Source organism: Nerophis ophidion, linkage group LG28, assembly GCF_033978795.1.
Source record: "Nerophis ophidion isolate RoL-2023_Sa linkage group LG28, RoL_Noph_v1.0, whole genome shotgun sequence".
NCBI classification, from domain to species: domain Eukaryota; kingdom Metazoa; phylum Chordata; class Actinopteri; order Syngnathiformes; family Syngnathidae; genus Nerophis; species Nerophis ophidion.
The window spans coordinates 9,974,901-9,997,400 of record NC_084638.1 but is presented as its reverse complement, the minus strand read 5'-3'; the positions used below and the strand labels follow the sequence as shown (position 1 = coordinate 9,997,400).

Below are 22,500 nucleotides of genomic sequence, written 5' to 3'. Positions count from 1 at the left end.
AGGTCAGAATCGATTATTCGCACCTCTGTATAAGCCGCATGGTCCAGACTTTGGGGAAAAAAAGGAGCGGTTTATAGTATGGAAAATATGATACGGGTCAGAATAGATTAGTCGCACCTCTGTATAAACCGCAGGGTCCAGAGCTTGGGAAAAAAGTACCAGTTTGTAGTCCGGACAATACGATACAAGTCAGAATAAATTAGTCGCACCTCTGTATAAGCCGCATGGTCCAGACTTTGGGGAAAAAAAGTAGCAGTTTATAGTACGGAAAATATGATACGGGTCAGAATAGATTAGTCACACCTCTGTATAAGCCGCATGGTCCAGAGCTTGGAAAAAAAGTAGCGGTTCTTAGTACGGATAATACGACGCAGGTCAGAATAGATTAGTCGCACCTCTGTATAAACCGCAGGGTCCAGAGCTTGGGGAAACAAAAGTAGCAGTTTATAGTCCGGACAATACGATACAGGTCAGAATCGATTAGTTGCACCTCTGTATAAGCCGCAGGGTCCTGAGCTTGGAAAAAAAGTAGCGGTTCTTAGTCCGGAAAACATGACGCAGGTCAGAATAGATAAGTCGCATCTCTGTACAAGCCGCAGGGTCCAGGGCTTTGGAAAAAGTAGCGGTGTATAGTCCGGAAAATACGACACAAGTGAGAATAGATTAGTCGCACCTCTGTATAAGCCGCAGGGTCAAGAGCTTGGGAAAAAAGTACCAGTTTGTAGTCCGGACAATACGATACGGGTCAGAATAAATTAGTCACACCTCTGTATAAGCCGCACGGTCCAGAGCTACGAAAAAAGTAGTGGTTTATAGCCCGGAAAATATGATACGGGTCAGAATAGATTAGCTGTACCTCTGTATAAGCCGCAGGGTCCAGAGCTTGGGAAAAAAGTAGCGGTTCTTGGAACAGATAATAAGATACAGGTGAGAATAGATTAGTTGCACCTCTCTATAAGCCGCATGGTCCAGACTTTGGGGGGAAAAAAGTAGCGGTTTATTGTACGGAAAATATGATACGGGTCAGAATAGATTAGTCGCACCTCTGTATAAGCCACAGGGTCCAGAGCTTGGGAAAAAAGTACCAGTTTGTAGTCCGGACAATACGATTCAGGTCAGAATAGATTAGTCGCACCTCTGTATAAGCCGCAGGGTCCTGAGGTTGGGAAAAAAGTAGCGGTTCTTAGTACGGAAAATACTATGTAGGTCAGAATAGATCAATCGCATCTCTGTATAAGCCGCAGGGTTCAGAGCTTGGGAAGAAAAGTAGCAGTTGGTAGTCCGGACAATACGATTCAGGTCAGAATCGATTAGTCGCACCTCTGTATAAGCCGTACGGTCCTGAGTTTGGGAAAAAAGTAGCGGTTAATAGTCCGGAAAATACGATTCAGGTCAGAATCGATTAGTCGCACCTCTGTATAAGCCGCAGGGTCCAGAGCTTGGGAAAAAAGTACCAGTATGTAGTCCGGACAATACGATATTGGTCAGAAACGAGGAAAATCAGAATAAAGCAATTGTCTGATCCGTCCCACCCTCCTTTCACACTTGGCCCTCCAGGTTTTGCAGTCTCTGTCCTTGGCTGACTCCAGGCTGCGCCAGAGGGGTACTGTGCTGGTCAACGCCCTGGGCTCCAACACATGCCTGCGGAAGGTGGACTTGAGCGGCAACGGCCTGGAAGATTCCGGAGCCAAGATGCTCAGCAAAGCTCTGCAAATTAACACGACGCTCAGGTGAGGGCCCCGGTCAGGACGATGGAGGGATTTCCTTGCGGACTCGAGCGTACAGAGGGGGGGGGATGAAGTCAGGCAGGGAGGTTTTTGAGGGCAGATGAAGAAATAGGGTCAGGGAGAACATTAACATGTTGAGGAAGGTTTGGGAAGAGGATATTCTGAAGGCGCTAAGTGGCTGAGCAGGGAGACGGAAGCAGAGCAGGGATTCCGACGCAAATCTCTGGATGTAGCCTTCCAAAATAAAGTGCAATAACCGTGATTATTGTGGGTGCGACCACACGGACTATGAGACACAGTCCTGCTCAAAAGTGTACATACCCTTGTAAAGAACATCAGGACTTTGGGAAGGCCATTGTAAAAACCTTCATTCTAGCCTGATTTATCCATTCCTTTACCACTTTGGGGGTCATTGTCCTGTTGGAACACCCAACTGCTGCCCAAGACCCAACCTCCGAGCTGATGATTTTAGCTTGTCCTGAAGAATTCGGAGGTAATCCTCCTTTTATCATTGTCCCATTTACTCTCTGTAAAGCACCAGTTCCTAAACAGGCCCAGAGCTGAATACTACCACCATTACCATACTCGACGGTAGGAATGGTGTTCCTGGGATTAATTTTTGTTTCATCTGACATCACATGGACAAAAATAAGACCTTCTGGAGTAAAGTTCTGTGGTCAGATGAAACAAAAAAATGGAGCCGTTTGGCCGCAATACCCAGAAATGCGTTTGGAGGAGAAAAGGTGAGGCTTTTAATCCCAGGAACACCAAGCATGGTGGTGGTTGAATTATGCTCCGAGCCTGTTTTCCTGCCAATGGAACTGGTGCTTTACAGAGAGTAAATGGGACAGTCAAAAAGCCCAAAAGGTTGGGTCTTGGGCGCGGTTGGGTGTTCCAACAGGACGGCTCAGGGTGTGGAAATAGAACAAACACACTCTGAAAATATTGCAATAAAATATATATTAAAACTCTAGTGGGTTCTTCGGACCACCACACACTGCCACAAGAGCCCGGATTCTTAAATGTGGAGAGGCTTTTGCTTTCCATCAAAATGTCTTTCTCTGGCTCCCACGCCAACTCCAACCATGTGTCTCCTCTCGGCTGCTGCTAATAAAGGCAACAGGTGATTACATAACAGGGCCCACCTGGGCCATCTACTCACCTGTCGCTGTCTTCGAGGCCGGTCTTGGCACACCCCCGTTCCGCGGCAGGCCAGCAGGCCACGCCCCCTCCGCAACTTAAATACTAAATTTACATAAAAATGTACTTTCTTTTGTATTATTTAAAAAATATATATATTAACGTTTATGACAATCTTTTTCCAAATCACAATATATCAATCGATCAATGTTTATTTACATAGCCCTAAATCGCAAGTGTCTCAAAGGGCTGCACAAGCCACAACGACATCCTCGGTTCAGAGGCCACATAAGGGCAAGGAAAAACTCACAACCCAGTGGGATGTCAATTGGAATGACTGAGAAACCTTGGAGAGGACCGCAGATGTGGATGACCCCCCAACCCCCTCTAGGGGAGACCGGATACAATGGACGTCGAGTGGGTCTAACATAATATTGTGAGAGTCCAGTCCATAGTGGATCTAACATAATAGTGAGAGTCCAGTCCATAGTGGATCTAACATAATAGTGTGAGAATCCAGTCCATAGTGGATCTATAGTGAGAGTCCAGTCCATAGTGGATCTATAGTAAGAGTCCAGTCCATAGTGGATCTAACATAATAGTGAGAGAGTCCAGTCCATAGTGGATCTAACATAATAGTGTGAGAGTCCAGTCCATAGTAGATCTAACATAATAGTGAGAGTCCAGTCCATAGTGGATCTAACATAATAGTGAGAGTCCAGTTCATGGTGGATCTAACATAATAGTGAGAGAGTCCAGCCCATAGTGGATCTAACATAATAGTGTGAGAGTCCAGTCCATAGTGGATCTAACATAATAGTGTGAGAGTCCAGTCCATAGTGGATCTAACATAATAGTGAGAGTCCAGTCCATAGTGGATCTAACATAATAGTGAGAGTCCAGTCCATAGTGGATCTAACATAATAGTGAGAGTCCAGTCCATAGTGGATCTTACATAATAGTGAGAGTCCAGTCCATAGTGGATCTAACATAATAGTGAGAGTCCAGTCCATAGTGGATCTAACATAATAGTGAGAGTCCAGTCCATAGTGGATCTAACATAATTGTGTGAGAGTCCAGTCCATGGTGGATCTAACATAATAGTGTGAGAGTCCAGTCCATAGTGGATCTAACATAATAGTGAGAGTCCAGTCAGTAGTGGATCTAACATAATAGTGTGAGAGTCCAGTCCATAGTGGATCTAACATAATAGTGAGAGTCCAGTTCATGGTGGATCTAACATAATAGTGAGAGTCCAGTCCATAGTGGATCTAACATAATAGTGAGAGAGTCCAGTCCATAGTGGATCTAACATAATAGTGAGAGTCCAGTCCATAGTGGATCTAACATAATAGTGTGAGAGTCCAGTCCATAGTAGATCTAACATAGTGTGAGAGTCCAGTCCATAGTGGATCTAACATAATAGTGAGGGAGTCCAGTCCATAGTGGATCTAACATAATAGTGAGAGTCCAGTCCATAGTAGATCTAACATAATATTGAGAGAGTCCAGTCCATAGTGGATCTAACATAATAGTGAGAGTCCAGTCCATAGTAGATCTAACATAATATTGAGAGAGTCCAGTCCATAGTGGATCTAACATAATAGTGAGAGTCCAGTCCATAGTGGATCTAACATAATATTGAGAGAGTCCAGTCCATAGTGGATCTAACATAATAGTGGGAGTCCAGTCCATAGTAGATCTAACATAATAGTGTGAGAGTCCAGTCCATAGTGGATCTAATATAGTAGTGAGATTCCAGTCCATTGTGGATCTAACATAATAGTGGGAGTCCAGTCCATAGTGGATCTAACATAATAGTGAGAGAGTCCAGTCCATAGTGGATCTAACATAATAGTGAGAGTCCAGTCCGTAGTGGATCTAACATAATAGTGAGAGTCCAGTCCATAGTGAATCTAACATAATAGTGTGAGAGTCCAGTCCATAGTGGATCTAACATAATAGTGAGAGTCCAGTCCATAGTGGATCTAACATAATAGTGACAGTCCAGTCCATAGTGAATCTAACATAATAGTGTGAGAGTCCAGTCCATAGTGGAACTAACATGATAGTATGAGAGTCCAGTCCATAGTGGCTCTAACATAATAGTGAGAGAGTCCAGTCCATAGTGGATCTAACATAATAGTGAGAGAGTCCAGTCCATAGTGGATCTAACATAATAGTGAGAGAGTCCAGTCCATAGTGGATCTAACATAATAGTGAGAGTCCAGTCCATAGTGGATCTAACATAATAGTGAGAGAGTCCAGTCCATAGTGGATGTAACATAATAGTGTGAGAGTCCAGTCCATAGTGGATCTAATATAATAGTGAGAGTCCAGTCCACAGTGGATCTAACATAATAGTGTGAGAGTCCAGTCCACAGTGGATCTAACATAATAGTGTAAGAGTCCAGTCCATAGTGGATCTAACATAATAGTGAGAGTCCAGTCCATAGTGGATCTAACATAATAGTGAGAGTCCAGTCCATAGTGGATCTAACATAATAGTGAGAGAGTCCAGTCCATAGTGGATGTAACATAATAGTGTGAGAGTCCAGTCCATAGTGGGTCTAATATAATAGTGAGAGTCAATCCATAGTGGATCTAATATAATAGTGAGAGTCCAGTCCATAGTGGATCTAACATAATAGTGTAAGAGTCAAGTCCATAGTGGATCTAACATAATAGTGAGAGTCCAGTCCATAGTGGATCTAACATAATAGTGAGAGTCCAGTCCACAGTGGATCTAACATAATAGTGGGAGTCCATAGTGGATCTAACATTATGGTGGAAGTCCAGTCCTGGTGGATCTAACATAATAGTGAGAGTCCAGTTCATGGTGGATCTAACATAATAGTGAGAGAGTCCAGTCCATAGTAGATCTAACATAATAGTGAGAGTCCAGTCCATGGTGGATCTAACATAATAGTGAGAGTCCAGTCCATAGTGGATCTAACCTAATAGTGTGAGAGTCCAGTCCATAGTGGATCTAATATAATAGTGAGAGTCCAGTCCGTAGTGGATCTAACATAATAGTGTGAGAGTCCAGTCCATAGTGGATCTAACATAATAGTGTGAGAGTCCAGTCCATAGTGGATCTAACATAATAGTGTGAGAGTCCAGTCCATAGTGGATCTAACATAATAGTGAGAGTCCAGTCCATAGTGGATCTAACATAATAGTGAGAGTCCAGTCCATAGTGGATCTAACATAATAGTGAGAGTCCAGTCCATAGTGGATCTTACATAATAGTGAGAGTCCAGTCCATAGTGGATCTAACATAATAGTGAGAGTCCAGTCCATAGTGGATCTAACATAATAGTGAGAGTCCAGTCCATAGTGGATCTAACATAATTGTGTGAGAGTCCAGTCCATGGTGGATCTAACATAATAGTGTGAGAGTCCAGTCCATAGTGGATCTAACATAATAGTGAGAGTCCAGTCAGTAGTGGATCTAACATAATAGTGTGAGAGTCCAGTCCATAGTGGATCTAACATAATAGTGAGAGTCCAGTTCATGGTGGATCTAACATAATAGTGAGAGTCCAGTCCATAGTGGATCTAACATAATAGTGAGAGAGTCCAGTCCATAGTGGATCTAACATAGTGTGAGAGTCCAGTCCATAGTGGATCTAACATAATAGTGAGGGAGTCCAGTCCATAGTGGATCTAACATAATAGTGAGAGTCCAGTCCATAGTAGATCTAACATAATATTGAGAGAGTCCAGTCCATAGTGGATCTAACATAATAGTGAGGGAGTCCAGTCCATAGTGGATCTAACATAATAGTGAGAGTCCAGTCCATAGTAGATCTAACATAATATTGAGAGAGTCCAGTCCATAGTGGATCTAACATAATAGTGAGAGTCCAGTCCATAGTGGATCTAACATAATATTGAGAGAGTCCAGTCCATAGTGGATCTAACATAATAGTGGGAGTCCAGTCCATAGTAGATCTAACATAATAGTGTGAGAGTCCAGTCCATAGTGGATCTAATATAGTAGTGAGATTCCAGTCCATTGTGGATCTAACATAATAGTGGGAGTCCAGTCCATAGTGGATCTAACATAATAGTGAGAGAGTCCAGTCCATAGTGGATCTAACATAATAGTGAGAGTCCAGTCCGTAGTGGATCTAACATAATAGTGAGAGTCCAGTCCATAGTGAATCTAACATAATAGTGTGAGAGTCCAGTCCATAGTGGATCTAACATAATAGTGAGAGTCCAGTCCATAGTGGATCTAACATAATAGTGACAGTCCAGTCCATAGTGAATCTAACATAATAGTGTGAGAGTCCAGTCCATAGTGGATCTAACATGATAGTATGAGAGTCCAGTCCATAGTGGCTCTAACATAATAGTGAGAGAGTCCAGTCCATAGTGGATCTAACATAATAGTGAGAGAGTCCAGTCCATAGTGGATCTAACATAATAGTGAGAGAGTCCAGTCCATAGTGGATCTAACATAATAGTGAGAGTCCAGTCCATAGTGGATCTAACATAATAGTGAGAGAGTCCAGTCCATAGTGGATGTAACATAATAGTGTGAGAGTCCAGTCCATAGTGGATCTAATATAATAGTGAGAGTCCAGTCCACAGTGGATCTAACATAATAGTGTGAGAGTCCAGTCCACAGTGGATCTAACATAATAGTGTAAGAGTCCAGTCCATAGTGGATCTAACATAATAGTGAGAGTCCAGTCCATAGTGGATCTAACATAATAGTGAGAGTCCAGTCCATAGTGGATCTAACATAATAGTGAGAGAGTCCAGTCCATAGTGGATGTAACATAATAGTGTGAGAGTCCAGTCCATAGTGGGTCTAATATAATAGTGAGAGTCAATCCATAGTGGATCTAATATAATAGTGAGAGTCCAGTCCATAGTGGATCTAACATAATAGTGTAAGAGTCCAGTCCATAGTGGATCTAACATAATAGTGAGAGTCCAGTCCATAGTGGATCTAACATAATAGTGAGAGTCCAGTCCACAGTGGATCTAACATAATAGTGGGAGTCCATAGTGGATCTAACATTATGGTGGAAGTCCAGTCCTGGTGGATCTAACATAATAGTGAGAGTCCAGTTCATGGTGGATCTAACATAATAGTGAGAGAGTCCAGTCCATAGTAGATCTAACATAATAGTGAGAGTCCAGTCCATGGTGGATCTAACATAATAGTGAGAGTCCAGTCCATAGTGGATCTAACCTAATAGTGTGAGAGTCCAGTCCATAGTGGATCTAATATAATAGTGAGAGTCCAGTCCGTAGTGGATCTAACATAATAGTGTGAGAGTCCAGTCCATAGTGGATCTAACATAATAGTGTGAGAGTCCAGTCCATAGTGGATCTAACATAATAGTGTGAGAGTCCAGTCCATAGTGGATCTAACATTATGGTGAGAGTCCAGTCCATAGTGGATCTAACATAATAGTGAAAGTCCAGTCCATAGTTGATCTAACCTAATAGTGTGAGAGTCCAGTCCATAGTGGATCTAATATAATAGTGAGAGTCCAGTCCATAGTGGATCTAACATAATAGTGTGGGAGTCCAGTCCATAGTGGATCTAACATAATAGTGAGAGTCCAGTCCAAAGTGGATCTAACATAATAGTGTGAGAGTCCAGTCCATAGTGGATCTAACATAATAGTGTGAGAGTCCAGTCCATAGTGGATCTAACATAATAGTGTGAGAGTCCAGTCCATAGTGGATCTAACATAATAGTGAGAGTCCAGTCCAAAGTGGATCTAACATAATAGTGAGAGTCCAGTCCGTAGTGGATCTAACATAATAGTGTGAGAGTCCAGTCCATAGTGGATCTAACATAATAGTGTGAGAGTCCAGTCCATAGTGGATCTAACATAATAGTGTGAGAGTCCAGTCCATAGTGGATCTAACATTATGGTGAGAGTCCAGTCCATAGTGGATCTAACATAATAGTGAAAGTCCAGTCCATAGTTGATCTAACCTAATAGTGTGAGAGTCCAGTCCATAGTGGATCTAATATAATAGTGAGAGTCCAGTCCATAGTGGATCTAACATAATTGTGTGGGAGTCCAGTCCATAGTGGATCTAACATAATAGTGAGAGTCCAGTCCAAAGTGGATCTAACATAATAGTGAGAGTCCAGTCCATAGTGGATCTAACATAATAGTGAGAGTCCAGTCCACAGTGGATTTAACATAATAGTGAGAGTCCATAGTGGATCCAACATTATGGTGGAAGTCCAGTCCTGGTGGATCTAACATAATAGTGAGAGTCCAGTCCATAGTGGATCTAACATAATAGTGAAAGTCCAGTCCATAGTGGATCTAACATAATAGTGAGAGTCCAGTCCATAGTGGATCTAACATAATAGTGAGAGTCCAGTCCATAGTGGATCTAACATAATAGTGAAAGTCCAGTCCATAGTTGATCTAACCTAATAGTGTGAGAGTCCAGTCCATAGTGGATCTAATATAATAGTGAGAGTCCAGTCCATAGTGGATCTAACATAATAGTGTGGGAGTCCAGTCCATAGTGGATCTAATATAATAGTGAGAGTCCAGTCCATAGTGGATCTAACATAATAGTGTGGGAGTCCAGTCCATAGTGGATCTAACATAATAGTGTGAGAGTCCAGTCCATAGTGGATCTAACATAATAGTGAGAGTCCAGTCCAAAGTGGATCTAACATAATAGTGAGAGTCCAGTCCATAGTGGATCTAACATAATAGTGAGAGTCCAGTCCACAGTGGATCTAACATAATAGTGGGAGTCCATACTGGATCCAACATTATGGTGGAAGTCCAGTCCTGGTGGATCTAACATAATAGTGAGAGTCCAGTCCATAGTGGATCTAACATAATAGTGAGAGTCCAGTCAGTAGTGGATCTAACATAATAGTGTGAGAGTCCAGTCCATAGTGGATCTAACATAATAGTGAGAGTCCAGTTCATGGTGGATCTAACATAATAGTGAGAGTCCAGTCCATAGTGGATCTAACATAATAGTGAGAGAGTCCAGTCCATAGTGAATCTAACATAATAGTGAGTGTCCAGTCCATAGTGGATCTAACATAATAGTGTGAGAGTCCAGTCCATAGTAGATCTAACATAGTGTGAGAGTCCAGTCCATAGTGGATCTAACATAATAGTGAGGGAGTCCAGTCCATAGTGGATCTAACATAATAGTGAGAGTCCAGTCCATAGTAGATCTAACATCAAATTGAGAGAGTCCAGTCCATAGTGGATCTAACATAATAGTGAGAGTCCAGTCCATAGTGGATCTAACATGATAGTGAGAGTCCAATCCATAGTGGATCTAACATAATAGTGAGGGAGTCCAGTCCATAGTGGATCTAACATAATAGTGAGAGTCCAGTCCATAGTAGATCTAACATAATATTGAGAGAGTCCAGTCCATAGTGGATCTAACATAATAGTGAGAGTCCAGTCCATAGTGGATCTAACATAATATTGAGAGAGTCCAGTCCATAGTGGATCTAACATAATAGTGGGAGTCCAGTCCATAGTAGATCTAACATAATAGTGTGAGAGTCCAGTCCATAGTGGATCTAATATAGTAGTGAGATTCCAGTCCATTGTGGATCTAACATAATAGTGGGAGTCCAGTCCATAGTGGATCTAACATAATAGTGAGAGAGTCCAGTCCATAGTGGATCTAACATAATAGTAAGAGTCCAGTCCGTAGTGGATCTAACATAATAGTGAGAGTCCAGTCCCTGGTGGATCTAACATAATAGTGACAGTCCAGTCCAAAGTGAATCTAACATAATAGTGTGAGAGTCCAGTCCATAGTGGATCTAACATAATAGTGAGAGAGTCCAGTCCATAGTGGATCTAACATAATAGTGAGAGAGTCCAGTCTATAGTGGATCTAACATAATAGTGAGAGTCCAGTCCATAGTGGATCTAACATAATAGTGAGAGAGTCCAGTCCATAGTGGATGTAACATAATAGTGTGAGAGTCCAGTCCATAGTGGATCTAATATAATAGTGAGAGTCCAGTCCACAGTGGATCTAACATAATAGTGTGAGAGTCCAGTCCATAGTGGATCTAACATAATAGTGTGAGAGTCCAGTCCATAGTGGATCTAACATAATAGTGAGAGTCCAGTCCATAGTGGATCTAACATAATAGTGAGAGTCCAGTCCACAGTGGATCTAACATAATAGTGGGAGTCCATAGTGGATCTAACATTATGGTGGAAGTCCAGTCCTGGTGGATCTAACATAATAGTGAGAGTCCAGTCCATAGTAGATCTAACATAATAATGATAGTCCAGTCCATGGTGGATCTAACATAATAGTGAGAGTCCAGTCCATAGTGGATCTAACCTAATAGTGTGAGAGTCCAGTCCTTAGTGGATCTAATATAATAGTGAGAGTCCAGTCCGTAGTGGATCTAACATAATAGTGTGAGAGTCCAGTCCATAGTGGATCTAACATAATAGTGTGAGAGTCCAGTCCATAGTGGATCTAACATAATAGTGTAAGAGTCCAGTCCATAGTGGATCTAACATAATAGTGAGAGTCCAGTCCATAGTGGATCTAACATAATAGTGGGAGTCCATAGTGGATCTAACATTATGGTGGAAGTCCAGTCCTGGTGGATCTAACATAATAGTGAGAGTCCAGTCCATAGTGGATCTAACATAATAGTGAAAGTCCAGTCCATAGTTGATCTAACCTAATAGTGTGAGAGTCCAGTCCATAGTGGATCTAATATAATAGTGAGAGTCCAGTCCATAGTGGATCTAACATAATAGTGTGGGAGTCCAGCCCATAGTGGATCTAACATAATAGTGTGAGAGTCCAGTCCATAGTGGATCTAACATAATAGTGAGAGTCCAGTCCAAAGTGGATCTAACATAATAGTGAGAGTCCAGTCCATAGTGGATCTAACATAATAGTGAGAGTCCAGTCCACAGTGGATTTAACATAATAGTGGGAGTCCATAGTGGATCCAACATTATGGTGGAAGTCCAGTCCTGGTGGATCTAACATAATAGTGAGAGTCCAGTCCATAGTGGATCTAACATAATAGTGAAAGTCCAGTCCATAGTGGATCTAACATAATAGTGAGAGTCCAGTCCATAGTGGATCTAACATAATAGTGAGAGTCCAGTCCATAGTGGATCTAACATAATAGTGAAAGTCCAGTCCATAGTTGATCTAACCTAATAGTGTGAGAGTCCAGTCCATAGTGGATCTAATATAATAGTGAGAGTCCAGTCCATAGTGGATCTAACATAATAGTGTGGGAGTCCAGTCCATAGTGGATCTAACATAATAGTGTGAGAGTCCAGTCCATAGTGGATCTAACATAATAGTGAGAGTCCAGTCCATAGTGGATCTAACATAATAGTGAGAGTCCAGTCCACAGTGGATTTAACATAATAGTGAGAGTCCATAGTGGATCCAACATTATGGTGGAAGTCCAGTCCTGGTGGATCTAACATAATAGTGAGAGTCCAGTCCATAGTGGATCTAACATAATAGTGAAAGTCCAGTCCATAGTGGATCTAACATAATAGTGAGAGTCCAGTCCATAGTGGATCTAACCTAATAGTGTGAGAGTCCAGTCCATAGTGGATCTAATATAATAGTGAGAGTCCAGTCCATAGTGGATCTAACATAATAGTGTGGGAGTCCAGTCCATAGTGGATCTAACATAATAGTGTGAGAGTCCAGTCCATAGTGGATCTAACATAATAGTGAGAGTCCAGTCCATAGTGGATCTAACATAATAGTGAGAGTCCAGTCCACAGTGGATTTAACATAATAGTGGGAGTCCATAGTGGATCCAACATTATGGTGGAAGTCCAGTCCTGGTGGATCTAACATAATAGTGAGAGTCCAGTCCATAGTGGATCTAACATAATAGTGAAAGTCCAGTCCATAGTGGATCTAACATAATAGTGAGAGTCCAGTCCATAGTGGATCTAACATGATAGTGTCCAGTCCATAGTGGATCTAACATAATAGTGTGAGAGTCCAGTCCATAGTGGATCTAACATAATAGTGAGAGAGTCCAGTCCATAGTGAGGTAAGCAGGGGACCATCCCGAGCGGAGACAAGTCAGCAGCCCAGAGACGTCCCCAACTTTGAACAGCTTTCGGGTCATCTGTGGTCACCGAATAACTTATCCATACAGGAGAGGGGGGGCAGAGCAGAAAAGAGACGGCAGATCAACTGGTCTAAAAGGGGGGGGGTCTATTTAAAGGCTAGTGTATCGACTCGAATCATGCGATGCCCACTCACCACGCAACTTTTTCCCGTGACACTCTGCTTCTCTCTTCCCCTTCACCCCCCCGGTCTTCCCCAACCGCCGGGTCCCCCTCAGGAGCGTGACGTGGGACCGCAACAACACCACGGCGGCGGGCCTGCAGGACGTGGCGAGAGCGTTGGAGCAGTAAGACAAACAAACAAACGCACCACACGAACACATTTGTGATCCAGACTGGATGAGTCACACCGTGTTTATATTTACTCTTTCACCAGCTTGCGTCACTCCTGTGATGTGACTCTTTCATCCCTCCGTTTTTCCCGCCGCCTGTCGCTCTCGGGGGTGGCGGTTATTTTGATTTGTTAAATATCTGCGCGCGCGAGTGTGTGTGTCAGTGCTTTTCCACATCAAAGCGAGTCTTTAGGATAATTAGATTTGTGGTTCATTTTCACAGCGAGATTGTCAGGCTCAAACACTGTTGACTTCTATTAAACAAGACAAGAAGCAAGGAATTAAACAGACAGAATTCCATTTAGCTCAATGAGGAGAAACGTCTGGGCTGTACTCTTTGTACAGTCTTCCACCACGCTCTGACGAAAGGTGGCACGCCTCCTCTTTTATTCGGACTTTCCCCCGATTACATGGCAACCGCTGTTTTTAAAGGAAGGGGGGTCGTAAACAGCCGTCGCCTCTGGTTTCAAAACAGTTTAAAGAAAAAGGGGTCTGGAGGCGGGGCGGGGCATACTTCCGCTCCGCTTTGTAGATCTCAGGTCAAGACTAAATCAATACATCAAAGAAACCGACGCCTTTTTGTCACTTCCCATCCTATACAGTTCGGTTTTACAAGTCTGCACGCCGGGAACTCATTGAAACACAAGTTTTCTCTCCGAAGCTCTGTAGAAAAAGTTCCTTGGGATAAATTTAAGTGTAGAATAGTCCCTGGAGGCAGCTCACCTCAAACCGCGTACTGTCAATAATGTTTACCGCATCCTTGGACCACCCCAAGTAGTAGTTTTTTAATTGAGAGAGTCTGAATCCGATGGCAATCGGGTCTTCTCTAAAGGGGCTACAGTCCAAACTGAGTCAGTTCCATCTCATAATGTCACTTTTCGAAGCAACTCAAGGTCCCAAGAGCAACCGTGCGGGCAAATTGTTCCTAAGGATAAAGTGCATGGCACGGTTTTGTCAATGCCACGATCAGGATGATCAAAAGTCAACCGAGGACCACCTAAAAACAGGTCTGCAATGAATTAGAAGCTGCTGGAACGCAGGTGTCAGAAAATAGGTCAGGATGATCAAGAGTCAACCCGAGAACCACCTAAAAGCAGGTCTGCAATGAATTGGAAGCTGCTGGAACGCAGGTGTCAGTGTCCACAGTCATGGCACAGTTTTGTCATTGCCACGAACAGAAAGAAAACACAAGCTACCGCCTCCTGCTGAGAGAAAATTGGTCAGGATGATCAAGAGTCAACCAGAGAACCACCTAAAAGCAGGTCTGCAATGAATTACAAGCTGCTGGAACGAAGGTGTCAGTGTCCACAGTCATGGCACAGTTTTGCCATTGCCACGATCAGGAAGAAAACGCAAGCTACCACCTGCTGCTGAGAGAAAATTGGTCAGGATGATCAAGAGTCAACCCAAGAACCACCTAAAAGCAGGTCTGCAATGAATTAGAAGCTGCTGGAACGCAGGTGTCAGTGTCCACAGTTATAGCACAGTTTTGTCATTGCCAAGATCAGGAAGAAATCGCGAGCTACCACCTGCTGCTGAGAGAAAATTGGTCAGGATGATCAAGATTCAACCCAAGAACCACCTAAAAGCAGATGTGCAATGAATTAGAAGCTGCTGGAACAAAGGTGTCAGTGTCCCCAGTCGTGGCACAGTTTTGCCATTGCCACGATCAGGAAGAAAACGCAAGCTACCACCTACTACTGCTGAGAGAAAATTGGTCAGGATCATCAAGAGTCAACCCAAGAACCACCTAAAAGCAGGTCTGCAATGAATTAGAAGCTGCTGGAACGCAGGTGTCAGTGTCCACAGTTATAGCACAGTTTTGTCATTGCCAAGATCAGGAAGAAATCGCGAGCTACCACCTGCTGCTGAGAGAAAATTGGTCAGGATGATCAAGATTCAACCCAAGAACCACCTAAAAGCAGATGTGCAATGAATTAGAAGCTGCTGGAACAAAGGTGTCAGTGTCCCCAGTCGTGGCACAGTTTTGCCATTGCCACGATCAGGAAGAAAACGCAAGCTACCACCTACTACTGCTGAGAGAAAATTGGTCAGGATCATCAAGAGTCAACCCAAGAACCACCTAAAAGCAGGTCTGCAATGAATTAGAAGCTACTGGAATGCAGGTGTCAGTGTCCACAGTCATTGCACAGTTTTGCCATTGCCACGATCAGGAAGAAAACGCAGTCTACCGCCTGCTGCTGAGAGAAAATTGGTCAGGATGATCAAGAGTCAACCCAAGAACCACCTAAAAGCAGGTCTGCAATCAATTAGAAGCTGCTGGAACACAGGTGTCAGTGTCCACAGTCATAGCACAGTTATGTCATTGCCAAGATCAGGAAGAAAACGCAAGCTACCATCTGCTGCTGAGAGAAAATTGGTCAGGATGATCAAGAGTAAACCCAAAAACCACCTGAAAGCAGGTCTGCAATGAATTGGAAGCTGCTGGAACGCAGGTGTCAGTGTCCACAGTCATGGCACAGTTTTGTCATTGCCATGAACAGAAAGAAAACGCAAGCTACCGCCTGCTGCTGAGAGAAAATTGGTCAGGATGATCAAGAGTCAACCCAAGAACCACCAAAAAGCAGGTCTGCAATGAATTAGAAGCTGCTGGAACGAAGGTGTCAGTGTCCACAGTCATGGCACAGTTTTGCCATTGCCAATAACAGGAAGAAAACGCAAGCTACCACCTGCTGCTGAGAGAAAATTGGTCAGGATGATCAAGAGTCAACCCAAAAACAACCTAAAAGCAGGTCTGCAAGGAATTAGAAGCTGCTGGAATGCAGGTGTCAGTGTCCACAGTCATGGCACAGTTTTGTCATTGCCACAAACAGGAAGAAAACGCAAGCTACCACCTGCTGCTGAGAGAAAGTTGGTCAGGATGATCAAGAGTCAACCCGAGGACCACCTAAAAACAGGTCTGCAATGAATTAGAAGCTGCTGGAACGCAGATGTCAGTGTCCACAGTCATGGCACAGTTTTGCCATTGCCACGATCAGGAAGAAAACTCAAGCTACCACCTGCTGCTGACAAAAAATTGGTCAGGATGATCAAGAGTCAACCCAAGAACCACCTAAAAGCAAGTCTGCAATGAATTAGAAGCTGCTGGAACAAAGGTGTCAGTGTCCACAGTCGTGGCACAGTTTTGCCATTGCCACGATCAGGAAGAAAACGCAAGCTACCACCTGCTGCTGAGAGAAAATTGGTCAGAATGATCAAGAGTCAACCCGAGAACCACCTAAAAGCAGGTCTGCAATGAATTGGAAGCTGCTGGAACGCAGTTGTCTGTGTCCACAGTCATAGCACAGTTTTGTCATTGCCAAGATCAGGAAGAAAACACAAGCTACCACCTGCTGCTGAGAAAAATTTGGTCAGGATGATCAAGAGTCAACCCGAGGACCACCTAAAAGCAGGTCTGCAATCAATTAGAAGCTGCTGAAATGAAGGTGTCAATGTCCACAGTCATGGCACAGTTTTGTCATTGCCAAGATCAGGAAGAAAACGCAACCTACCACCTGCTGCTGAGGGAAAATTGGTCAGGATGATCAAGAGTCAACCCGAGGACCACCTAAAAGCAGGTCTGCAATGAATTAGAAGCTGCTGAAACAAAGGTGTCAATGTCCACAGTCATGGCAGAGTTTTGCCATTGCGACGATCAGGAAGAAAACGCAAGCTACCACCTGCTGCTGAGAGAAAATTGGTCAGGATGATCAAGAGTCAACTCAAGAACCAACTAAAAGCAGGTCTGCAATCAATTACAAGCTGCTGGAACGCAGGTGTCAGTGTCCACAGTCATGGCATAGTTTTGCCATTGCCAAAATCAGGAAGAAAACGCAAGCCACCACCTGCTGCTGAGAGTAAACTGGTCAGGTGAAACCACTTGTTTAAGTCAGGACTGTGGGAAGACTGTTCTAAAAACCTTCATTCTAGCCATTCCTTTACCACATGTCCGAAGTGGTCAAGGAATAGGCTAGGAGTAAGCTTTTGGCCGTCCCAAAGTCCTGACTTAAACCTCTGGACAATGCTGAAGAAACAAGTCCGCGTCAGTACAACCAACACATTTTAGCTGAACTGCGCCAATTTTGTCAAGAGGAGTGGTCAGAAATTCAGCCAGAAACTTGTGGATGGGACAAGCGGTAGAAAATGGATGGATGGCTGTACTTTACATGTCACGAACAACGCGTAAGTGTGCTAAAAATAAATACTTGTGCTCTGTTCTACTCGTTAGCAACTTTACTCTGCAGTACATGCCCCTCCCCCTCAGCGACGTCACCCAGGCGTACCGCGGCGCCCCCGAGAGGACGGACCAAGCGCTGACCAAGGTGAGACATGTCAAGACTTGACTATTACCCGGGTGTTCGTGATATTGTTATTATAAGTGCTGACGCAGGGCGCTAACAAGCTTGTTTCCGCCGTATCGACGTCGTGAGCTGCTGAGCGGCTTTCTCGCCTCGGAGCTGGTGAAAGTGAATTCCAACTCATAAATCATGCCTCTCCCCTGGATGGTAGAAGGATATAACTTGACCAGTTGGTCAGTTTTGCCATCCAGTTTAGACCCGTAAATGGCAAAATGTATCCAGGTAGCCTCCCTTTTTTTTTTTTTTTTTTGTCGCCTTAGTTTAAACTTTTCGTTTCTTTGGTTGTTTTGCAGCTTTGGCCTTGATAGCAGTAGTTGCACGTAGGCCTTCTTCTTTGTCTTCTTCTCCTTTTTCTTCTTCTTCTTCTTCTTCTTTTATCTCTCTCTCTATATATATATATATACATATATATATATATATATATTTAATAGCATTTTGATTTTAGAATTGAAAGTCACTAGTTTAGGAGAGCCAAAAATTCCTCGTCTTCGAGCTCACGCCAGCGAGTGAAAGTCAGGCCAATGTTGATCCTTGACTGTCTTTTTTATTCGGGTAGCCTCCCTTTTTCTTTTTTCCAGTATCCTCGGATCAAACTTTTCGTTTCTTTGGTTGTTTTGCAGTTTCGACCTTGATAGCAGTTGTTGCACATAGGCCTTCTACTTGTCCTTCTTCTCTTTCTTCTCCTTCTTCTTCTTCTCCTTCTCCTTCTAATTTATTAGCATTAGCATTTTGAGTTGAGCATCGAAAGTCACTTACTAGTTTAGTAAGAACAGAACCAAAAATTCCTCGTCTTCAAGCCCACGCCAGTGAATGAAAGCCGGAGCAATGTTGATCCTTGACTTTCCTTAATCCGGGTAGCCTCCCTTTTTCTTGTTTTGTCCCCTCAGACTAAACTTTTCATTTCTTTGGTTGTTTTGCATCTTTGGCTTTGATAGCAGTAGTTGCACTTAGGTCTTCTTCTTCTCCTTCTTCTATATATTAGCATTAGCATGCCAATGCACTTTACTCCTGTTCACGCCGAGCTCCGTCAAACCACCGTGTGATTTGGTTGCAGATCCAGCGCGCCCTGCTCCGGAACAACCAGACCCAGCGGTTCTCCCAGAAGCAGGCTCTCCGGCTGCACCAGGGCCTGGTCACCAGCACCGCCGAGCAGGTGCGTCTTCCCGTGGACCGGCTCGAGGTGCGGGAGAGGAGGCTCGAAAAGTAACAAAAAAATGTTTCCGCCTGTGGAGGTGATGGAGCGGTTGTGCATGCGGGTGCAGCAGCAGATCGGCGTGCTGAAGGGCTCCGAGGACGCCGAGGAAGTCCAGACCGCCAAACAGATCCTGAAGGAAGCCAGGAATTCCCGAGCTGTGAGTTTCACAATTTTATTCAATTGTTGTTTTTGTACTTCTCTTCTTAGGCGTGGGGATTAATCGATGTTATCAATAAATGTGGCTTTTCCGTTGTAGACCATTTCAAAAAATAAACACTGTATTTTCCGGACTATAAGGCGCAGCCGCTAAATTCTAGGAAGAACTATTGTTCCAGATTTAAAGTATTTGGCCACCGGCCTTGACTCGCATATGAACTTGAAGTGCCATCCCATTCCTAACCAATAGGGTTCAATATGACCTTTTACAGCCATTACAACTCTTCTGGGAAGGCTGTCCACAAGGTTGCCGAGTGTGTTTATAGGAATGTTTGACCATTCTTCCAAAAGCGCATTAGTGAGAAGGCCTGGCTCTCAGTCTGCCGTTCTAATTCATCCCAAAGGTGTTTTATCGGGTTCATGTCAGGACTCTGTGCAGGCCAGTCAAGTTCATCCACACCAGACTCTGTAATCCGTTTATTTATGGTCCTTGTTTTGTACAGTCATGTTGGAAGAGGAAAGGGGCCCACACCAAATTTTTCCCACAAGTTTGGGAGCAAAAATTGTCAAAAAATGTTTTGGTATCCTGGATCATTCAAAGTTCCTTTCACTGGAAGAACTCCTGAAAAACAACCCCACACCATAATTCCTCCGGTGTGGGTCAGTTCTTGTGTCCCACCACTTGGTGGCTGAGTTGCTGTTGTTCCCAAACTTTTCCGTTTTCTTTTAATAAAGCCGACTGTTGACTTGGGAATATTTAGGAAATTTCACAACTGGATTTGTTGCACAGGTGGCATCCTAGAGCATTCAAAGTTCCTTTCACTGGAACTAAGGGGCCAAGCCCAACTCCTGGGAAAACAACCCCACACCATAATTCCTCCTCCACCAAATTTTACACTCTGCACAATGCGGTCCGAAATGTAGCGTTCTCCTGGCAACTTCGAATCCCAGACTGGTCCATCAGATTGCCGGGTGGAAAAAGCGTGATTCATCACTCCGGAGAAGGCGTCTCCACTGCTTCAGAGGTGTTCTATTGGGTTCAGGTCAGGACTCTGTGCAAGCCAGTCAAGTTCATCCATGACAGACTCTGTCATCCGTGTCTTTATGGACCTTGCTTTGTGCGGTCATGTTGGAAGAGGAAAGGGGTCCGCTCCAAACTGTTTCCACAAAGTTGGGAGCGTGGAATTGTCCAAAATGTCCAAAATGTTTTGGTACCCTGGAGTTCCTAAGGTGCCAAGCCCAAATCCTGAAAAACAACTCCACGCCATAAGTCGTCCTCCACCAAATTTCACACCTGGCACAATGCAATCCGAAATGTACATTAGGAATGCATACAGGAAGAAAGTTAGCTTTTTTTATGTACAAAAATGGTGTAAATGGTAAATAAAAACAAAATATAATGATTTTCAAATCCTTTCCAGCTTATATTCAATTGAATAGTCTCCAAAGACAAGATATATAACCTTCAAACTGCTAAATTTGGTTGTTTTTTGCAAATATTAGCTCATTTGGAATTGGGAGCCTGCGACCTGTTTCAAAAAAGCTGGCACGAGTGGCGAAAAAGACTGAGAAAGTTGAGGGACGCACGTCAAAACACTTGTTTGGAACATCCCACAGGTGAACGGGCTAATTGGGAACAGGTGGGTGCCGTGATTGGGTGTTAAAAAAAAAAAAAAAAAGCTTCCATGAAATGCTCGAGTCGTTCACAAACAAGAACGGGGCGAGGGTCCCCACTTTGTCAACAAACGCGTGAGAAAATTCTCCAAGAACAATATTTCTCAACCAGCTATTGCGAGGAATTTAGGGATTTCACCATCTACGCTCCGTAATATCATCAAAAGGTTCAGAGAATCTGGAGAAATCACTGCACGTAAGCGGCAATGCCATACCTCAGGGGGTACCGCATCAAAAAGCGACATCAGTGTGTAATGGATATCACCACGTGGGCTCAGGAAGACTTCGGAAAACCCCTGTCAGTAACTACGGTCGGTCGCTACATCTGTAAGTGCAAGTTAAAACTCTACAAAGTGAAGCCACAGCCATTTATCAACAACACCCAGAAAAGCCAAATGTGTATTTATTACATTTTCCAGTTGCGGTGGAGGTCATTTTGTTATTGACACCAAAGAAATTGGACACTTTTCTTACTGTTATTCAGATTGCCCGACGGAATCCCACACTTTGCTTTGGACTTTGTGATGTATGGCTTAGACTCAGCTGCCCGGCCATGGAAACCCATTCCACGAAGCTCTCTGCGTACTGTACGTGGGCTAAATTGGAAGGTTTACATGAAGTTTGGAGCTCTGTAGCAACTGACCGTGCAGAAAGTGATCCGCTGACCCCTCTCTGTCAGTTTACGTGGCCTACCACTTGGTGGCTGAGTTGCTGTTGTTCCCAAAACTCTTCACTTTTCTTATAACAAAGCCCACAGTTGACTTTGGAATGTTTAAAAGCGAGGACATTTCACGACTGGATTTGTTTGCACAGGTGGCATAGCTCGGCTGGTAGAGTGGCCGTGCCAGCAACTTGAGGGTTGCAGGTTCGATTCCCGCTTGTGCCATCCTAGTTTTGTGTCCTTGGGCAAGACACTTTACCCACCTGCTCCCAGTGCCACCCACACTGGTTTAAATGTAACTTAGATATTGGGTTTCACTATGTAAAGCGCTTTGAGTCACTTGCGAAAAAGCGCTATATAAATATAATTCACTATGACAGTTCCACGCTGGAAATCACTGAAAGCGGCCCGTTCTGTCACAAATGTTTGTAGAAACTGTCTCCATGCCTAAGTGCTTGATTTGATACACCGGGCCGAAGGATTAGGACACCTGATTGCCATCATTTGTATGGAAGGCCAAATAATTTTGGAAATAGTGAAGTGAATTATATTTATATAGCGCTTTTCTCTAGTGACTCAAAGCGCTTTTACATAGTGAAACCCAATATCTAAGTTATATTTAAAGCAGTGTGGGTGGCACCGGGAGCAGGTGGGTAAAGTGTCTTGCCCAAGGACACAAGGGCAGTGGCTAGGATGGCGGAAGCGGGGATCGAACCTGGAACCCTCAAACTGCTGGCACGGCCACTCTACCGCCCCAAAATATAATGTATATACTTTGTAAAATCTGTTTATTTACGCAGAAATTCTTATTTACACACCTTAATTGTTTCTAAACGGTGTCCCTAACAAGGCAGTAAAACGGCATATCAAGCAAAACAGAAGTCAATCAGCTTATCAGACTCAATAATTCTCTCAAGTGGTGAATCTACGAAACTGAAACAATACAAAAAGGATGACATTGTGAGTTAGTAATACTAACACAGACACTCGTAGACGTGTTAGCGTCTTAGCTAATGCTAACGACGCTAGCTGGATTATGTTGAGGTAGCGCGTACAAATATGCATGAAAACACTCCGACAGTATGAAGTGTTTTAGTTGTATTGTAAAAAGTAAAAACGTTGCT

General features: G+C 43.6%; 1 protein-coding gene across 1 annotated transcript in view; it reads left to right on the top strand.

The window, feature by feature from the left end:
- Positions 1-22,500, top strand: part of carmil3 (capping protein regulator and myosin 1 linker 3) — a 253,752-nt gene that overhangs the window by 143,139 nt on the left and 88,113 nt on the right. Inside the window, exons 21-24 of the mRNA XM_061890406.1 lie at positions 1,558-1,730; positions 13,219-13,287; positions 17,561-17,654; positions 18,745-18,843. Coding sequence (XP_061746390.1) covers positions 1,558-1,730; positions 13,219-13,287; positions 17,561-17,654; positions 18,745-18,843 — 435 coding nt within the window. The remainder of the gene's footprint in view (positions 1-1,557; positions 1,731-13,218; positions 13,288-17,560; positions 17,655-18,744; positions 18,844-22,500) is intronic.